This window comes from Diabrotica undecimpunctata, chromosome 6, assembly GCF_040954645.1.
Source record: "Diabrotica undecimpunctata isolate CICGRU chromosome 6, icDiaUnde3, whole genome shotgun sequence".
In the NCBI taxonomy this organism is placed as follows: domain Eukaryota; kingdom Metazoa; phylum Arthropoda; class Insecta; order Coleoptera; family Chrysomelidae; genus Diabrotica; species Diabrotica undecimpunctata.
In genome coordinates this window covers 48,983,604-48,996,983 of record NC_092808.1, presented here as the reverse complement: position 1 = coordinate 48,996,983, position 13,380 = coordinate 48,983,604, and the positions used below count along the sequence as shown (strand labels likewise).

Sequence of the window (13,380 nt, the reverse complement as noted above, 5' to 3'; positions counted from 1 at the left end):
AGTGTATCGCATTAGCATAGAACTTGTTGCAAGAAAGAGGAGGAGAAGTAGTATGACAATTTTCCTTAATTTCAAGCACCTTAGGAGATTTTTGTAGTGTAAAAGTATCTGAAGGCAATGTATTTGGACAATTCTCATCTTCTGCATCGCCATCAACTTGGTTTTGTGATAATGGTGTTGTACGAGGTGGAGAATTTCGATTATTTTCTAAAACGGGACCAATCATCGGATAGTTAATCGGTGTTTCTGTGGTTTCAGCTGCTTCAAACATCCAGTCTTCAAATATTTCGGATTGAGAGGTTCAATGCCAGTATTTCTAAACCCATTCACAGCGGTTTGAACGCCAGTAGCTTTCATATATGCGCTTCCGAAAAGTTTTCCTATTTAGGAGACTGTGATTGGCCGACCTGGATATTGCTGCATCCATTTTTGAACTTTTGACGTATAATAAGTGCTGAGTGGTGATACGAAACTGACGTCTAGAGGCTGCAATCGATGAGTGGTATACGGAGGGAAGCACAACATTACAAGACCAATATCTCTAGCTTTCTCTATGACGTTAATATTTTTTGTGTGGGTCGTATGTCCGTCCAAAAGTAAATGAACAGGATGTTCTTTGGAGGGTTTTGAAAACTCAATAAAATGACCAAACCAATTAAAAAAAATTCTTTTTACATCCATCCTGACGGTAGAATGGTAGAAAGCTTTACTGCCGGGTGGTGCATCATCTAGCAGCTCAGGTTTTGCTCTGGACCTCATAAAAATGACGATAGGCGGCATAAATACACCAGAAGCGCCCATACAAATTTCTACAGCAACAAGAACACAAAGTTCAGCTGAAGATATACACCTAACTTGAATTTTCCCACGCAATGATACACATTTCGATTTTTTCTTTGACACATTCATTATACCCGTTTCGTCAACGTTGTAAATCCGTTCGGGTGGTATTTGATATTTTTCAAGCACGCCAGTAAGCAAGGAAAAATAATTTTTTACGGCTGGCCTATTAAAACCCATGGCTTTAGCTAGAGATGTTGGCTCAGGGGTACGCAGTTTAACTGTTGAATGTCTTTTTAGGAAGCTCTATTACCAAGCTTCGCCAGCTATTTTTTTGTCCCTATTAAATGGATTATCTAATCCATTGCGTTAAGCCAACTTAAAAGCCAAACTTCGAAAATCATTTAAAAAGAGAAAAACCAAATAGTCGTGATTCCATTAACAAAATGTGTTCCACCAAGTGTTTATCAGCCCATAGAACAGGCGGGTTTTAGAAAAGGCTATGGAACAAACGATCACCTACTGGTAATAAAAAATCTTATAGAAAAATGCACTGAATATAATAAACCACTAGCTTTAATATTTGTCGACTATGAAAAGGCATTCGACACCGTAAATCAACAAAAAATGTTGGAAGCCTTGACAGAATGCCGAATTGACTATCGGTATATAAATATAATTAAACATATATACCAAAACGCAACAGCCAGTGTTAGAGTGGGTGATCGTCAAACCCAGAAATTCCCGATACAACGTGGAGTACGCCAGGGGGACACCATATCGCCGAAACTGTTCACTACGCTTTTGGAATATATATGTAAAAGGGCAAAACTGACCGACAAGGGCATAAACATAAACGGAGAAAAGCTTAGCCATCTAAGGTTTGCAGATGATATTGTACTAATAGCTGATAGGATAGATGAGGCCAAAGAACTTTTAAATCAGCTCTACCTTTCCTCGCTAGAAGGGGGATTGAAAATAAATATATCTAAAACCCAGATGATGACAAATCTTGTAGTCAGCGAAGATATATGCGTAGGAACAAGATCCATAGACCAGGTAATGGCCTATAAATACCTAGGTCATGAGATTCGCATAGGAAAAGATAACCAAACCGTTGAGCTTCTCCGTCGTATAAGACTGACTTGGGCAGCCTTCGGCAAGCTGAACCATATTTTCAAATCGTCTGATATACCAATATGCCTTAAAAGAAAAACGTTTAATCAGTGTGTTTTGCCAGTGTTAACTTACGGTGCCGAAACGTTGACCATGACAAGGAGAACAGTTCAAAAGATCCGTGTGTGTCAAAGGGCGATGGAGCGTGCTATGTTGGGCGTTTCACTACGAGACAAGATCCCAAATCGCCAGCTACGACAAAGAACAGGAGTGGCTGATGCAGTAGAGAGAGTAGCAACACTGAAATGGAACTGGGCAGGTCACGTGGCTCGAATGACAGATAATAGATGGACAAAGCGGATACTGGAATGGAGACCAAGAGATGATGCCTACCGAAGCAGAGGTCGTCCACCAACACGTTGGACTGACGATCTAAAACGTTGTCATAGGAATTGGATGCAAGAGGCACAAGATCGAAATAGATGGAAAATTATGAGGGAGATCTATGTCCAGCAGTGGATAAGCGAAGATTGAATGATGATGTTCCACCAACTCTTCATCTTGTTCAGCTGTGAAAACCGGTCTGTGACGCTCTAGTCCTTTCTTTCCTGAATTTTCCCATTCGAGAGTTCCATTTTTAATTTTTTTTACTCTGGCTTCAATAGTTGTTCGAGGTACCATAAATTCTTTAGACGCCTTAAGATAACCCATTCTTCCGCCAAGACCCTCTTCCACTGCTTGGCGCATACTTTCCTCATTCCAAGACTGCCAATCACTCTTTCTTATATATTTTTCCATCTTTTAATAGCCCAAAAAAAATTAAATCCTACTAAATAGAACGTCCTAAGGGCCTTTATCGTGTGGGGGCTTTCTCTCATATTAACTTGGCAAGGCGGTTATTAAGGAGTCTATGGACATGATCAGCCCATCTTAAACGTTGGGATTTAATCTCTTGGACTATATCGCTCGCTCTATACATTTGTTTGACCTCAGCATTTGTTCTCATTCGTGTATGTACACACTCTTTTTAATTTTGTTCGGGCTGCTTTTGATCCTTGAGTATCCTGAATTTTCTTATACCATGAAAAGCAGCGTCTTCTTGTTTGTCTAGCATTACCTTTAAATTTTTGTAACTTATGCGTTACCAAAGACAATTTTGGTTTTTTTTTACTGGAACAGTATCTCGTTCACGAGGACTATAACTTTACTTTGTAATAGTCCTTCAATAATTTTTTCGCGAATAGATAAGATAATGTTTTAGGATTATTGCCATAATTATTGAAAAGAACCCACGTATTTACTACGCATGTGCCAAGACAAATTTCGAAAAACACTTTCTTATACCACTTAATGCTTTTTCTTAACGGGGTATAATATGAAGACATTTGATCAAATAAGTCCACAACTTTCCTTGCCTTATTATACGCAATAACCTCAGGTGATTTTAGAATGTCTTCATCTTGTCTATTTTTTTCCTGTCAGTTGGAGCGTTGGAGGTTTATTATATGGCTGAAAACTGTAATAATCATTATTACAGGACGTTTGTCCATTCATTTGGCAACTCTTTTGCCTTCATCATTGTGTTTTCTATGTATTTGCGCTTTCTTCTTTTTTTTTTAACATACAGCTTTGAGATTTTTTTTGTTAGATCTAAGAGTTCTGCAAACATATGTTTTACGCTGAAGAAGCTTTTTACATAAATTTACATTAGTATAATAATTATCAATATATAGTGTCCTTTCTTCATACAAAAGCCCCTCAAGTAATTCCATGCAAATATTGTAGGAATGTCCAAAATCATTGTCAGGTATATTGGAACCACCTTTACCTGCCTATATGTTTAGATTACATGTATAACCTTCAACAGTAACCTAAACGGGCAAAAAACCGTTACAAATGCAATAAAATACTACGACACCCATCATCATTTTGGCTTTACAACCCTGTGTGGGTCCTAGCCTCCCCAAGAATTTTTTTCCAGTCGTCCCTATCCATCGACTTCCTCCGCCAAGCACGTATTTCCATATTTCTCATATCTTGATCTATGTTATCTAGGAATCTTGTTCTGAATCTTCCTCTTCTTCTTTGACCAATAGGTCTATCAAGGAGCGTTTTTCTAGCTGTGTCGGTTTGCTCCATCCGCATTACATGGCCTACCCACCTCAGACGTCCTATTTTAATGTGTTTTACGACATCTGGTTCCTGGTATATTCTATATAGAGTTCGAAGTTGTATCTTCTCCAGAAACCATTTTCATTTACCGCTCCATAGATTCGCCTCATAGATTTTTCTTTCGAAACATCCTAACATGTTTTCATTGCTTTTTGTTAAAGTCCAGGTTTCTGAACTATATGTTAGGACTGGGCGTATTATTGTTTTGTAGAGTTTTACTTTTGTATTTCTTGATATAACTGTAGATTTAAAAAGGAGATTAAGCCAAAATAGCATTTATTAGCCGTGCAAATTCTATGGTTTATCTCTGCGGTAGTGTCATTTTCAGTATTGACGGGCGTTCCCAGGGATACAAATTCATTAACGTTGTTTTCTATAACAAGTGGCCGTAGTATTTGTGGTTGCCTACCTATTTTCATGTATTTTGTTTTATTGGTGTTTATTATTAAACACATTTTTGTAGTCGCTTCCTTTAGTGCTACGTACGCCTCTCGTACTACGACACCCACGACTTCTAATTGTACCCACCGGTGGTATACGACGTTTTTTCTTGAGCGTGTACACTTCCCGTCATATAAAAGTGGTACACTTTTTTTTCCCAATGTAAACCTGTGTTCAGACTGGACACAATGGTCCGTGAATCAATTCGTTGTTGCCATCGCAGATAACGGAATTGCACAAAATCTAAATATATAAAAAATAACGTTCAAAAATGTATAAAGTTTTTAGATAGGTATTATTTTTATCATTAACAACAAAAAACCGTATCTAATAAATTTAGTAACCAGAGATAGGGTTGAGCTAATATCCAAAATGTTTGAAGGATCTTTAAACCTAGGGTATTGGCACAGGGAACATTGGAATGCATATACTGTAATTTTATACTTCAATTACCCGAACACGAATTGTATTTTGTGTCAATAAGTTTAGTAACAGGCAAACTACCAAAATTAAATTATTATTTATTACAAGAACAATAAATGTGAAAAACTAACATTATACTTTATCCTACGTAGATTATAAACTATAAAATATCCGGAACGAAAAAACGCTTTTCAAAACGTGACAGTTACAATCCAATATCTCACAGTAATGTTTTATGATAATAATTTAAAGTTATGTCTAGATTGATTATCTATCATTATTTTTGAATTGAAATATTTTCATAAATTATAATAAAACACGAATCAATGTGTGGGTACTTAATTGAGATTATGGAAAATTACAAGAGAATTTTTTTACAGGAGAATTTTTTAGGATGCATGTTTAAATAAATGTGACTGACTGATAGAGAATGTTCGATAATGTTTTAGTTTTTAGTATACTCAAAACTGGCAGTCTGTCGCACAGCCCTGCTTTTAGCTGGTTGGTTTCATGTAATATTTTGTTGAACTGGCAACAGTGCCATAGAAATTAGAATGACACATGTGACAAGACCAACGTACACAACTTAAAAAATACGGTTTTTGGTTATAAGAGTTGTACCAGTTTTTTATGACGCGAACGGTACCACGGGTGGTGCATACAAAAAATAGCTTTTAAATAGAAAAATATGGTTTTACACATATGAAAAATATGTTAATAATAGTCAAAATAGAGATTGTTAGTTAAAATATATATAAAAAAAATTACGGCCAAGAGGTAAACATACAAAAATTGTAATTATAAAGTTTTACACGATTATACAAACATAACGTCAGCACTTTTGAGTTCAATGTCTTTTATCATTTTGGCACGATATTTCCTCTATGTCTTTAAATATTGTTTTGCAACCAGCGTACACTTAACAAATGAATTCGACAGATTTGTTTATGTCATTTATTTTATCGAAATATATAATAAAACAAATACAGTGGTAAAAAATATATATCTAGTTTATTTGTCTACGTATTTGGAATAGTGTCAGAAACTTAAATGGCCTATTCTTATCCAAATATTTTAATATTGTACCAAACATACAAACTAAATAGATACGTCAACTTCTCTCCCTTCGTATATTTTATTATTATTTTTTGTCGTGGTTTTTGTTTTGTTTTTGGTTATTGAATCCCAAATTTGTACATCAGAGGAAGCTAGGATAACAAATATTAAGCATGTAACCATATATGATACTGCCATTGCAATAAAAATTATTCTCCATTGGTTCTTGTTAGTCTAAAACAAAAAATCTAAAATAAATATAATGGTGTCAAAAGGGCTTGAAAGGATAGTCCAACGATATGGCTAATTTTACAAAAACGAAATCAAGCATTTAATGACTAAACTGTTGTTTTGATAATATTACAATGTACTGGAAAATATTTGTCTGTGATTTTGAGTTCATTGGTAAACAGATGGACGTAATGAAGTATTGAGGAGAGGAAGATATTCACACATATAAAGAATATATTTGTTATGTCCTTTTACTAAAATAAAAACATATAGATTTTTATTGCTGCATTTGTCAAAATTATTGAGCAATGCTATTTTTAAACAAAGTTAATTGGCTTTAAATTTATCCATACACAAACAAACAATTGTTTTTAACACTTTAATTAACAAAACTCATATAAAAGCCACAATCAATGTTTGGAGTTGTCTAACCTACAACAAACGTTTCTGATAAATTTTAGTCATCTAAGTTCTCAAAAATATATAGAAGCTTAAAAAATGTACTGTAATAAATTGAAACAAACTAAATAATTTACAAAATTTATATTATGTAACAACATAAAAGAAATATTTAACCACCATCAGGTTGGTCGTTGCTAATTAGCAAAAAAGTTCTTCGTCTATTACCCTATCAAATCTGGACGATGGCTGTTAACAGATATCAGGCTAAATTACTTGCATAGGTTTTACACCAGAGTTTCTTCTTTTTCCTGGATCTCTTCTGTCATCATCCTTTTTTGCAGATCAGATCAGATGACCAAGGTACTCCTGCTTTGTTTCCTCTTCAAATGGAATTTCTTGTTGCTTGCATACTCTCGGTAAGTAATTTTTTTGTAGTTGTTTTGTCTTGGTAAATCCATACAGTATAGTAAAACTGTGAATATATAATGTTTTAATAATCTTATCAGTATTGGTATACAAAAGACCCTGTTAGTAAATATGTAATTTATCTTGATGAAACTTGGCATTGCCTTCTCAATTCTGGATTTGATCTCTGTTATCATGGTCCATTTATTGTCCGATCATAACCAATATGACATGACATAAAAACAAATTTGTCCCCTAGCTGATAATAATAAATAATCCTACCCTCAATTTGTGGTTCTGTTAATTATGGTACTAACCCACTGTCGCGGTTAAATTTTTTAGTCTTTAAAATTTTGGTGTGCACTGTACATTAGGGTGGATCGATAATCGCAAAAATTTTTAAAAATTGACAAATAGATTTGGAATACCTACCAAAAGTTAGCTTTAGTAAAGACAATAAAAAAGTATTCTTACGACTTTTTGATGAAATTACATCTTTTATCCTTTAAAAAAACGAAAAAAAAAATGTTGGAGTAACAATCGCAAAATTAAAAAAAATGACAAATTGAATTGGAATACCCACCAAAAGTTACCTTTAATAACGGTAATAAAAAAGCATTATTACGACTTTTGGATGAAATTACATCCTCTGTCCTCTACAGGGTTTTAAAAAACAAAAACAAAATGTTGGCATTATTAACAGAATCGATCCTGGTTTGTTTAGTCTAGTCTCATCTGCGGGAGTGCTGAGTTGCGACTTTCAGTAAGTCCGCACGTCGCGCACGTACATTAGTAAAATATTTCTTCAAAGATACGTTATGCCATAAATCCGTTAACTGGTGTCTCTGTAAATTTTAAGGGCAACGTACTTCCTTCCAATTTTGATGTTTTACAGTGCTATTTATGGACAAGGTATAATTTAAAATCTCCAAACTCAGGGAAGGACCAACGGTTTTTGATATATCAAACATACTGGCTGACAAATGTGGCTTATTACTACCATAATAAGTAAACGTGTTTTACAATTCATAAAAATTCATCACGACAAATATTTAAAACTTTTGAGGTACACGGAAGTTAAGAAAAATGATAGAAGAAGTCAAACAAGACCTAGAAAATGATTATTGGAAATATCGATGTAAAGGAAACCTTAAAGATAACAAATCAGGCCAGAAGAATGAAATAGAGATGCAAAGAAAAGAACTACAACAATTCGTTTAACATGAAAGCAGCATTAACTTATCAAGAAAGCCACAGCTAGAACAGACAGCTAGAAACTGATATAGAAATAGATTATGAAATGCCTTCGCATGCCAATATCAACACAGAAATGCAGTTTACACAAAATTATTTTAAACTTCCTACCTTGGTTAAAGTTTGTGACCGATATGGACTATCGAACCGATCTGCAGCAGCTGTGGCAATGGCAGTACTATACTTTGGAATTGTTACCAACGCTAACACGAAAAACGTAATAGACCAGAAATAAACTGATAAGAGAGAGATACCAATCAAGAAAAGGTTTTATGCAAAACTGGTTTTATGCCATATATTTTGACGGAAGGAAAGATAAAACCTTCGTTATCGAAAATATTGAAGGTAAGCCCCACAAAAGAATCGCAATCAAAAAGCATGTTTAATTAGTTCATGAGCCAGGCTCTATATTTTTAGGTTACACAGCACCCCTTTCTGAATCGACTCTAAACGTTTGTCAAAGTATTGTCAACTTTTTAGAGAGTTATAAATATAATTTAGAAAAACTAGGGTAGTAGGCTATGACGGAACTGTGGTAAAAACGGGAAGAAAAAATGGTGTAATTTCTTAACTAAAGTTAAAGTTAGCCCTTTACAAAAGCTTTACGCTAATGAATTGCCTTTAAAGCATCTTTTCCAAAAGCTTAACGGTCAAACTCAAGGTCCAAGAGCTTTGCAGGAACAATGGGAAATCAAATAGTGCAGTGCAAAAATATTGACTGTGAGTTACCAGAAGTAGATTTAATTGACTTGAGAGCCGATCAGAAATATTTGTTTCAAATTTGTATCGCAATTTCTACAGGTAATGTCTGTCGATTTAATAAACTGAAACCCTGAAAAGTTGAATCATTCTCGATAGCTCACGTTGGCAAATAACATTCTACGTCTTTATGTTAGTACTGAAAATCCAACATTAGAATTAAAGGAATTGACCTTTATTGTCACGGTTTATGCTTTTTTATGGTTGAAGATTAAATGCTAATTTAAATTAAGTGTAACTGGTGCAAAGCATGTTTTACAAACAATAAAACGTAGTTGATATCTAGAGCAAAATTTGAAAAGTGTTATAGTCCCTGTAATTCAAAGGAATGCCTATTTTGTATATCCGGAAAATCTTCTGCTATGTATGCTGCATGATACTCGCCTGTATATAAGAGAGCTTGAACTTTGTCTTTGTCGCATTCTCATTGTAAAAACTAAGGCAAATAATGATTTATCTTATATCCGACCTTTTATTATTCCTCAAATTAATTTTGACGCATATTGGTCTGATTGATTGGCAAAACAATAAAATAACTTGCCCACCATTGCTTCAAAGTTTGAAAGGAGAGGATTTCAAAAATATTATTTCCAGTTCTCCTGAAAAAATCACCGACATTGATACATTTTCCTGTCACACCCAATCTGTAGAGAGATTCGTGAAACTCGTAACAGCATCTTTATCGGTTGTTGGGCCACAAAAAAGAGACAGTTTTATCAAATCGAAAATTGATTTGCGCAAAGATATGCCAAATTTAAGCAAAAAAAAAATAATCAAAATTAAAAGGGAGGGTAGAGGAGTAAAAATGACGTATTTCAAAGATAATCCAATTGGATATAATTATTTATAATAATAACATGTACTTATTACTGAACTTTTCAATTAAAATCATAAGTTCGTATTTTTTTTATTTTTTCAACTTCCGGTAGAGGACAGAAGATGAACATTTTTTGAAAAATCGCAAATAAAGCTTAGGTTTGTAATACCAATTGGCAACTTTTGCGCACTATTCCAAAACAGTTTTCGAAACTTCGATTTTTCAATCCACCCTACTGTAGATATAGTAGACTGTTAGACATATAGTAGACAGTTTGTGAAGTACTAAGAATATAGTACTTTAGTTTTTAATGATATTGATTTGGTCGGTATTTGGTATAAGACGTATGTAAGTGTGTGAAATTAACCCGTAATATAAACTCAGCCGCATTCCTTTTTTAAGCTCTCATTAAAAATGTTTTTATTACCCTAAATAGTTTTGCAACCGTTTATAAAAAGAAACCAATCTCCGACTTTATCTCATTCCTTTGTTTGTCATCGCAATGGCCGCTACTGTCAATTTAATAGGTTAATCAGTTATTCAGTAGTGAAAAAACTGGTGTTGTGCGGTAAGTTATATTAATTTTACCCCCATACATTTGACTATAAAGTATAGAAAGATTTCTGTATTATTCAGGGTTTTACTGTCTACCTGGAAGCCGCTTCATTATTTCATCTACACAAGTTTATTTTACTTGACCCGGCTAACAAAGATCAAAGTTCCCGACCTAAATCCTGACTAGTAGGTAATACTTGAATAATCTTTAAAGGAACGTACTGCCCAATTAAATACTGTCACTGTCGAAGACATTCAATATATTCGAAATAAGCTGTATAACAACAGAAGGAAAGTTCTACTAGAATTAATGAAAAATAGAGCAGAAGTTATTGAGTTTATTTAAAAACAATGACTATTTCTACAATACAAGAAGAAAACTTTGTGTTCTTTACCGACGATCGTAATGAAATTTTCCTATTTACGGGTCAAAAAAATATTATTCTTCTATATAATAGTATCAAATTATCTGTCGATGTTAAATTCAGCTATTGTTCCGACCATTTCTTGCAATTTTTTACGTTACATATACTAGAAAACGGTTTTACAGTTTAGGTTTCGATCTGAACCCAAAAGTTATTGTAGCTAATTTTGACATAGCCATCCAGAATAGTTAGGAACGTTATTTATCGCAAACATGGTTTTGGAAAATTTAAAATCTGCGGTGATTGTTGTCAAAATGTCATATGCTCATCACCAGATTCCACAATAGAGAAGATAAAACTTTTCTTGCGGACAGCCTCTGGCTAATTGGGATGAAGTTGTTTCGCTAAGTAACCTCACGTATATCATACCACTCCTCAGAATGTAGTCTATCCATCTGCAGCTGGTTTTTTTGCTAATCGAATTGCCCCTATAATTGCTTCGTAGAAGGTGTTGAATGCTTCTTTTATATCGAAAAATGCACCCAACATCACCTCTTGGTTTTCCAGAACGTACTACAGCTTTATTACGTGATGGTGCAGTACTGTTTCTTTAGAGAGTCCTGTTCGATAATTATGCTGCCCATGATGACATCAGACTTATCGGCCTCAGGCACTTAGCTTTTTCTTGTCCGGTTTTGCCAGGTTTGGATATAAAAGTCACCTTTATTAGACAAAAGAATGCTTTTAATATATACCCCAGTCATAAGCTAACCTGCAATATCATACATATTTTTTGTAAATAAGGTCGTTTCCCTTCTATAGAAGTATTAGATAAATTCCGTTCAAACCTGGTGATTTCTAAGGCTGAAATGAGATTACCACGCATTTGACTTTGTTCTGGTTTACCACTTCTTATGGCACACACCAATTTCCCCTAGAACCACGTCATGATATCGGGTATCGTCTGCTTTCATGTGTTTATTGGTATTAGTTTTATGTTAGACTCGAGAAAATGTATCCTCAAAAGGTTGTTTTAGGGTACTTTCGCCATTCTGACTGTATTTATTTTGTAGAATTTTTTGTTCCATTCTGTATAAGGTTTTCATTTAAGTATTTCAACTATCCAAAAGAGAGTTTTTATAAACATTTACATTGCATATTTATAAGTTAAAATTTAATATTTTTATACTTAGTCCAAACGGCGTTGCATAAATTGCATTATTCTTTTTAACTGGTAAATCCTTTAGAATTGCATCTCAAAATCATCAATTAGAAAAAAAAACAAAATCTAATCATTTCTTTGCATTGTAAAATGACGCTAGCAGAACCATAAGTATTTGTTTACATTACCAGATGCCCCTAACGACATAGTTATTTATTGTCTTTCTCTTAATTCGTTTCCTCTCTGTTTCGCCCACAGTAATTTAAAAACAATAAATGATTTCTGAATCGAGATAGGCCACCTATTGGCACATCCTTTTTTAAGCGTTAAAAAAAACTCTCGAGACTCCTCCCTTCGCATGGTACCGCGTAGGAAGAATTTTTTCGTAGAGACAGATCTCGCTTGGGTAGCAGGAAGAACAATATGTGCCTTTTTTCTACCCTCCAAGTTAAATTACCATTACAACCTGACTCCTATTGAAGTTAGTGATTACTTATCTGAGGGTACATTTAGATGACTTATTGGAGCTCTGACATTTCTGCAGTCTTCAATATCTCCTGGCAATGCCCTCTCCACTTTTATTTACTTATTTTTCGTGTCTAGATTTTTAAAATTTTCGGCCAAGTACTTTTTTACGTCCAACACCTTTTGCTTGTAAAGTGAAATTTATCGAGATTGCAGGTACAAGATAGGCCATTTAGGATAGATCACTATACGTTCCGTGTTGAGTATGGTACCGCAATCGCATCTCCTGTCTGTTGCATATCCAAGACCGAACTTTATTTAGTTGGTTTTCCCTGGTGTAACGCAGATTCTTATTGGGTCTCTATTCTGACCACTTGGAGTTATGTGCCACTAATGATCTCCTCGACCTATAGACCACGTCGAGGAATCTATTACGGTATTCGTGTGTTTTTCTGTGGCAATTAAGGCTGGCGAAACTGGCGCCCTTATAGAATTTTCCTGTTAGAATTGTTAAAAAGTTACGAATAATCATTATTAGCATTAGCCATTTTGAGCCCGCTACTGTCATAGGCCTCTTGTAAATAATTCCATTGCATCCCATCTTGAGCACCTTAGTGCTCAAAAGCGCTGCTTATAAAAGTTAATAGAACTCAGCTGATAATTTAACATTTTAGACTTATAGAAGCGTACTTACAATAAGCGGGGTCGAATCACGAATGACGAGGTGCTAAAAAACATGGTAAAGAAACAGGAAGTTTTGAACACTATTAATATTATAAAATTACATTATCTATAACATATCATTAGAGGCTTATATATCTTGCTTCAAGTAGCTTACTTATTATAAGGAGAAATAAGTCGAGAAAGGAGGCGTATTTCCTGGTTGAACGACATGACGGCCTGTTTTGGATGTAATTATATTGACCTGTTCAGGGCAGCGGTATCGAAGCCTAAATAGCTGTGTTGAGGTCTTTCTA

General features: G+C 34.5%; 2 protein-coding genes across 3 annotated transcripts in view; both read right to left on the bottom strand.

The window, feature by feature from the left end:
• Window positions 1–384: 384 nt before the first annotated feature.
• LOC140444333 (uncharacterized) lies at window positions 385–1,020 on the bottom strand. Its single transcript, XM_072536084.1, has one exon. The coding sequence runs from the start codon at window positions 1,018–1,020 to the stop codon at window positions 385–387; it is 636 nt and encodes a 211-aa protein (XP_072392185.1).
• Window positions 1,021–5,852: 4,832 nt separating this feature from the next.
• The window catches only part of LOC140443426 (putative inorganic phosphate cotransporter), an 80,311-nt gene continuing 72,783 nt past the window's right edge, over window positions 5,853–13,380 (bottom strand). The window contains exon 7 of one of the 2 annotated variants that reach the window (XM_072534679.1): window positions 5,853–6,222. In XM_072534679.1, coding sequence (XP_072390780.1) covers window positions 6,031–6,222 — 192 coding nt within the window. In that variant the 3' untranslated portion in view covers window positions 5,853–6,030. The remainder of the gene's footprint in view (window positions 6,223–13,380) is intronic. The other variant, XM_072534678.1, reaches the window with a different exon arrangement.

Bases quoted from the DNA above. Each gene is read 5' to 3' on its own strand.
- LOC140444333 (XM_072536084.1), bottom strand. From the start codon at position 1,020: ATGGGTTTTAATAGGCCAGCCGTAAAAAATTATTTTTCCTTGCTTACT.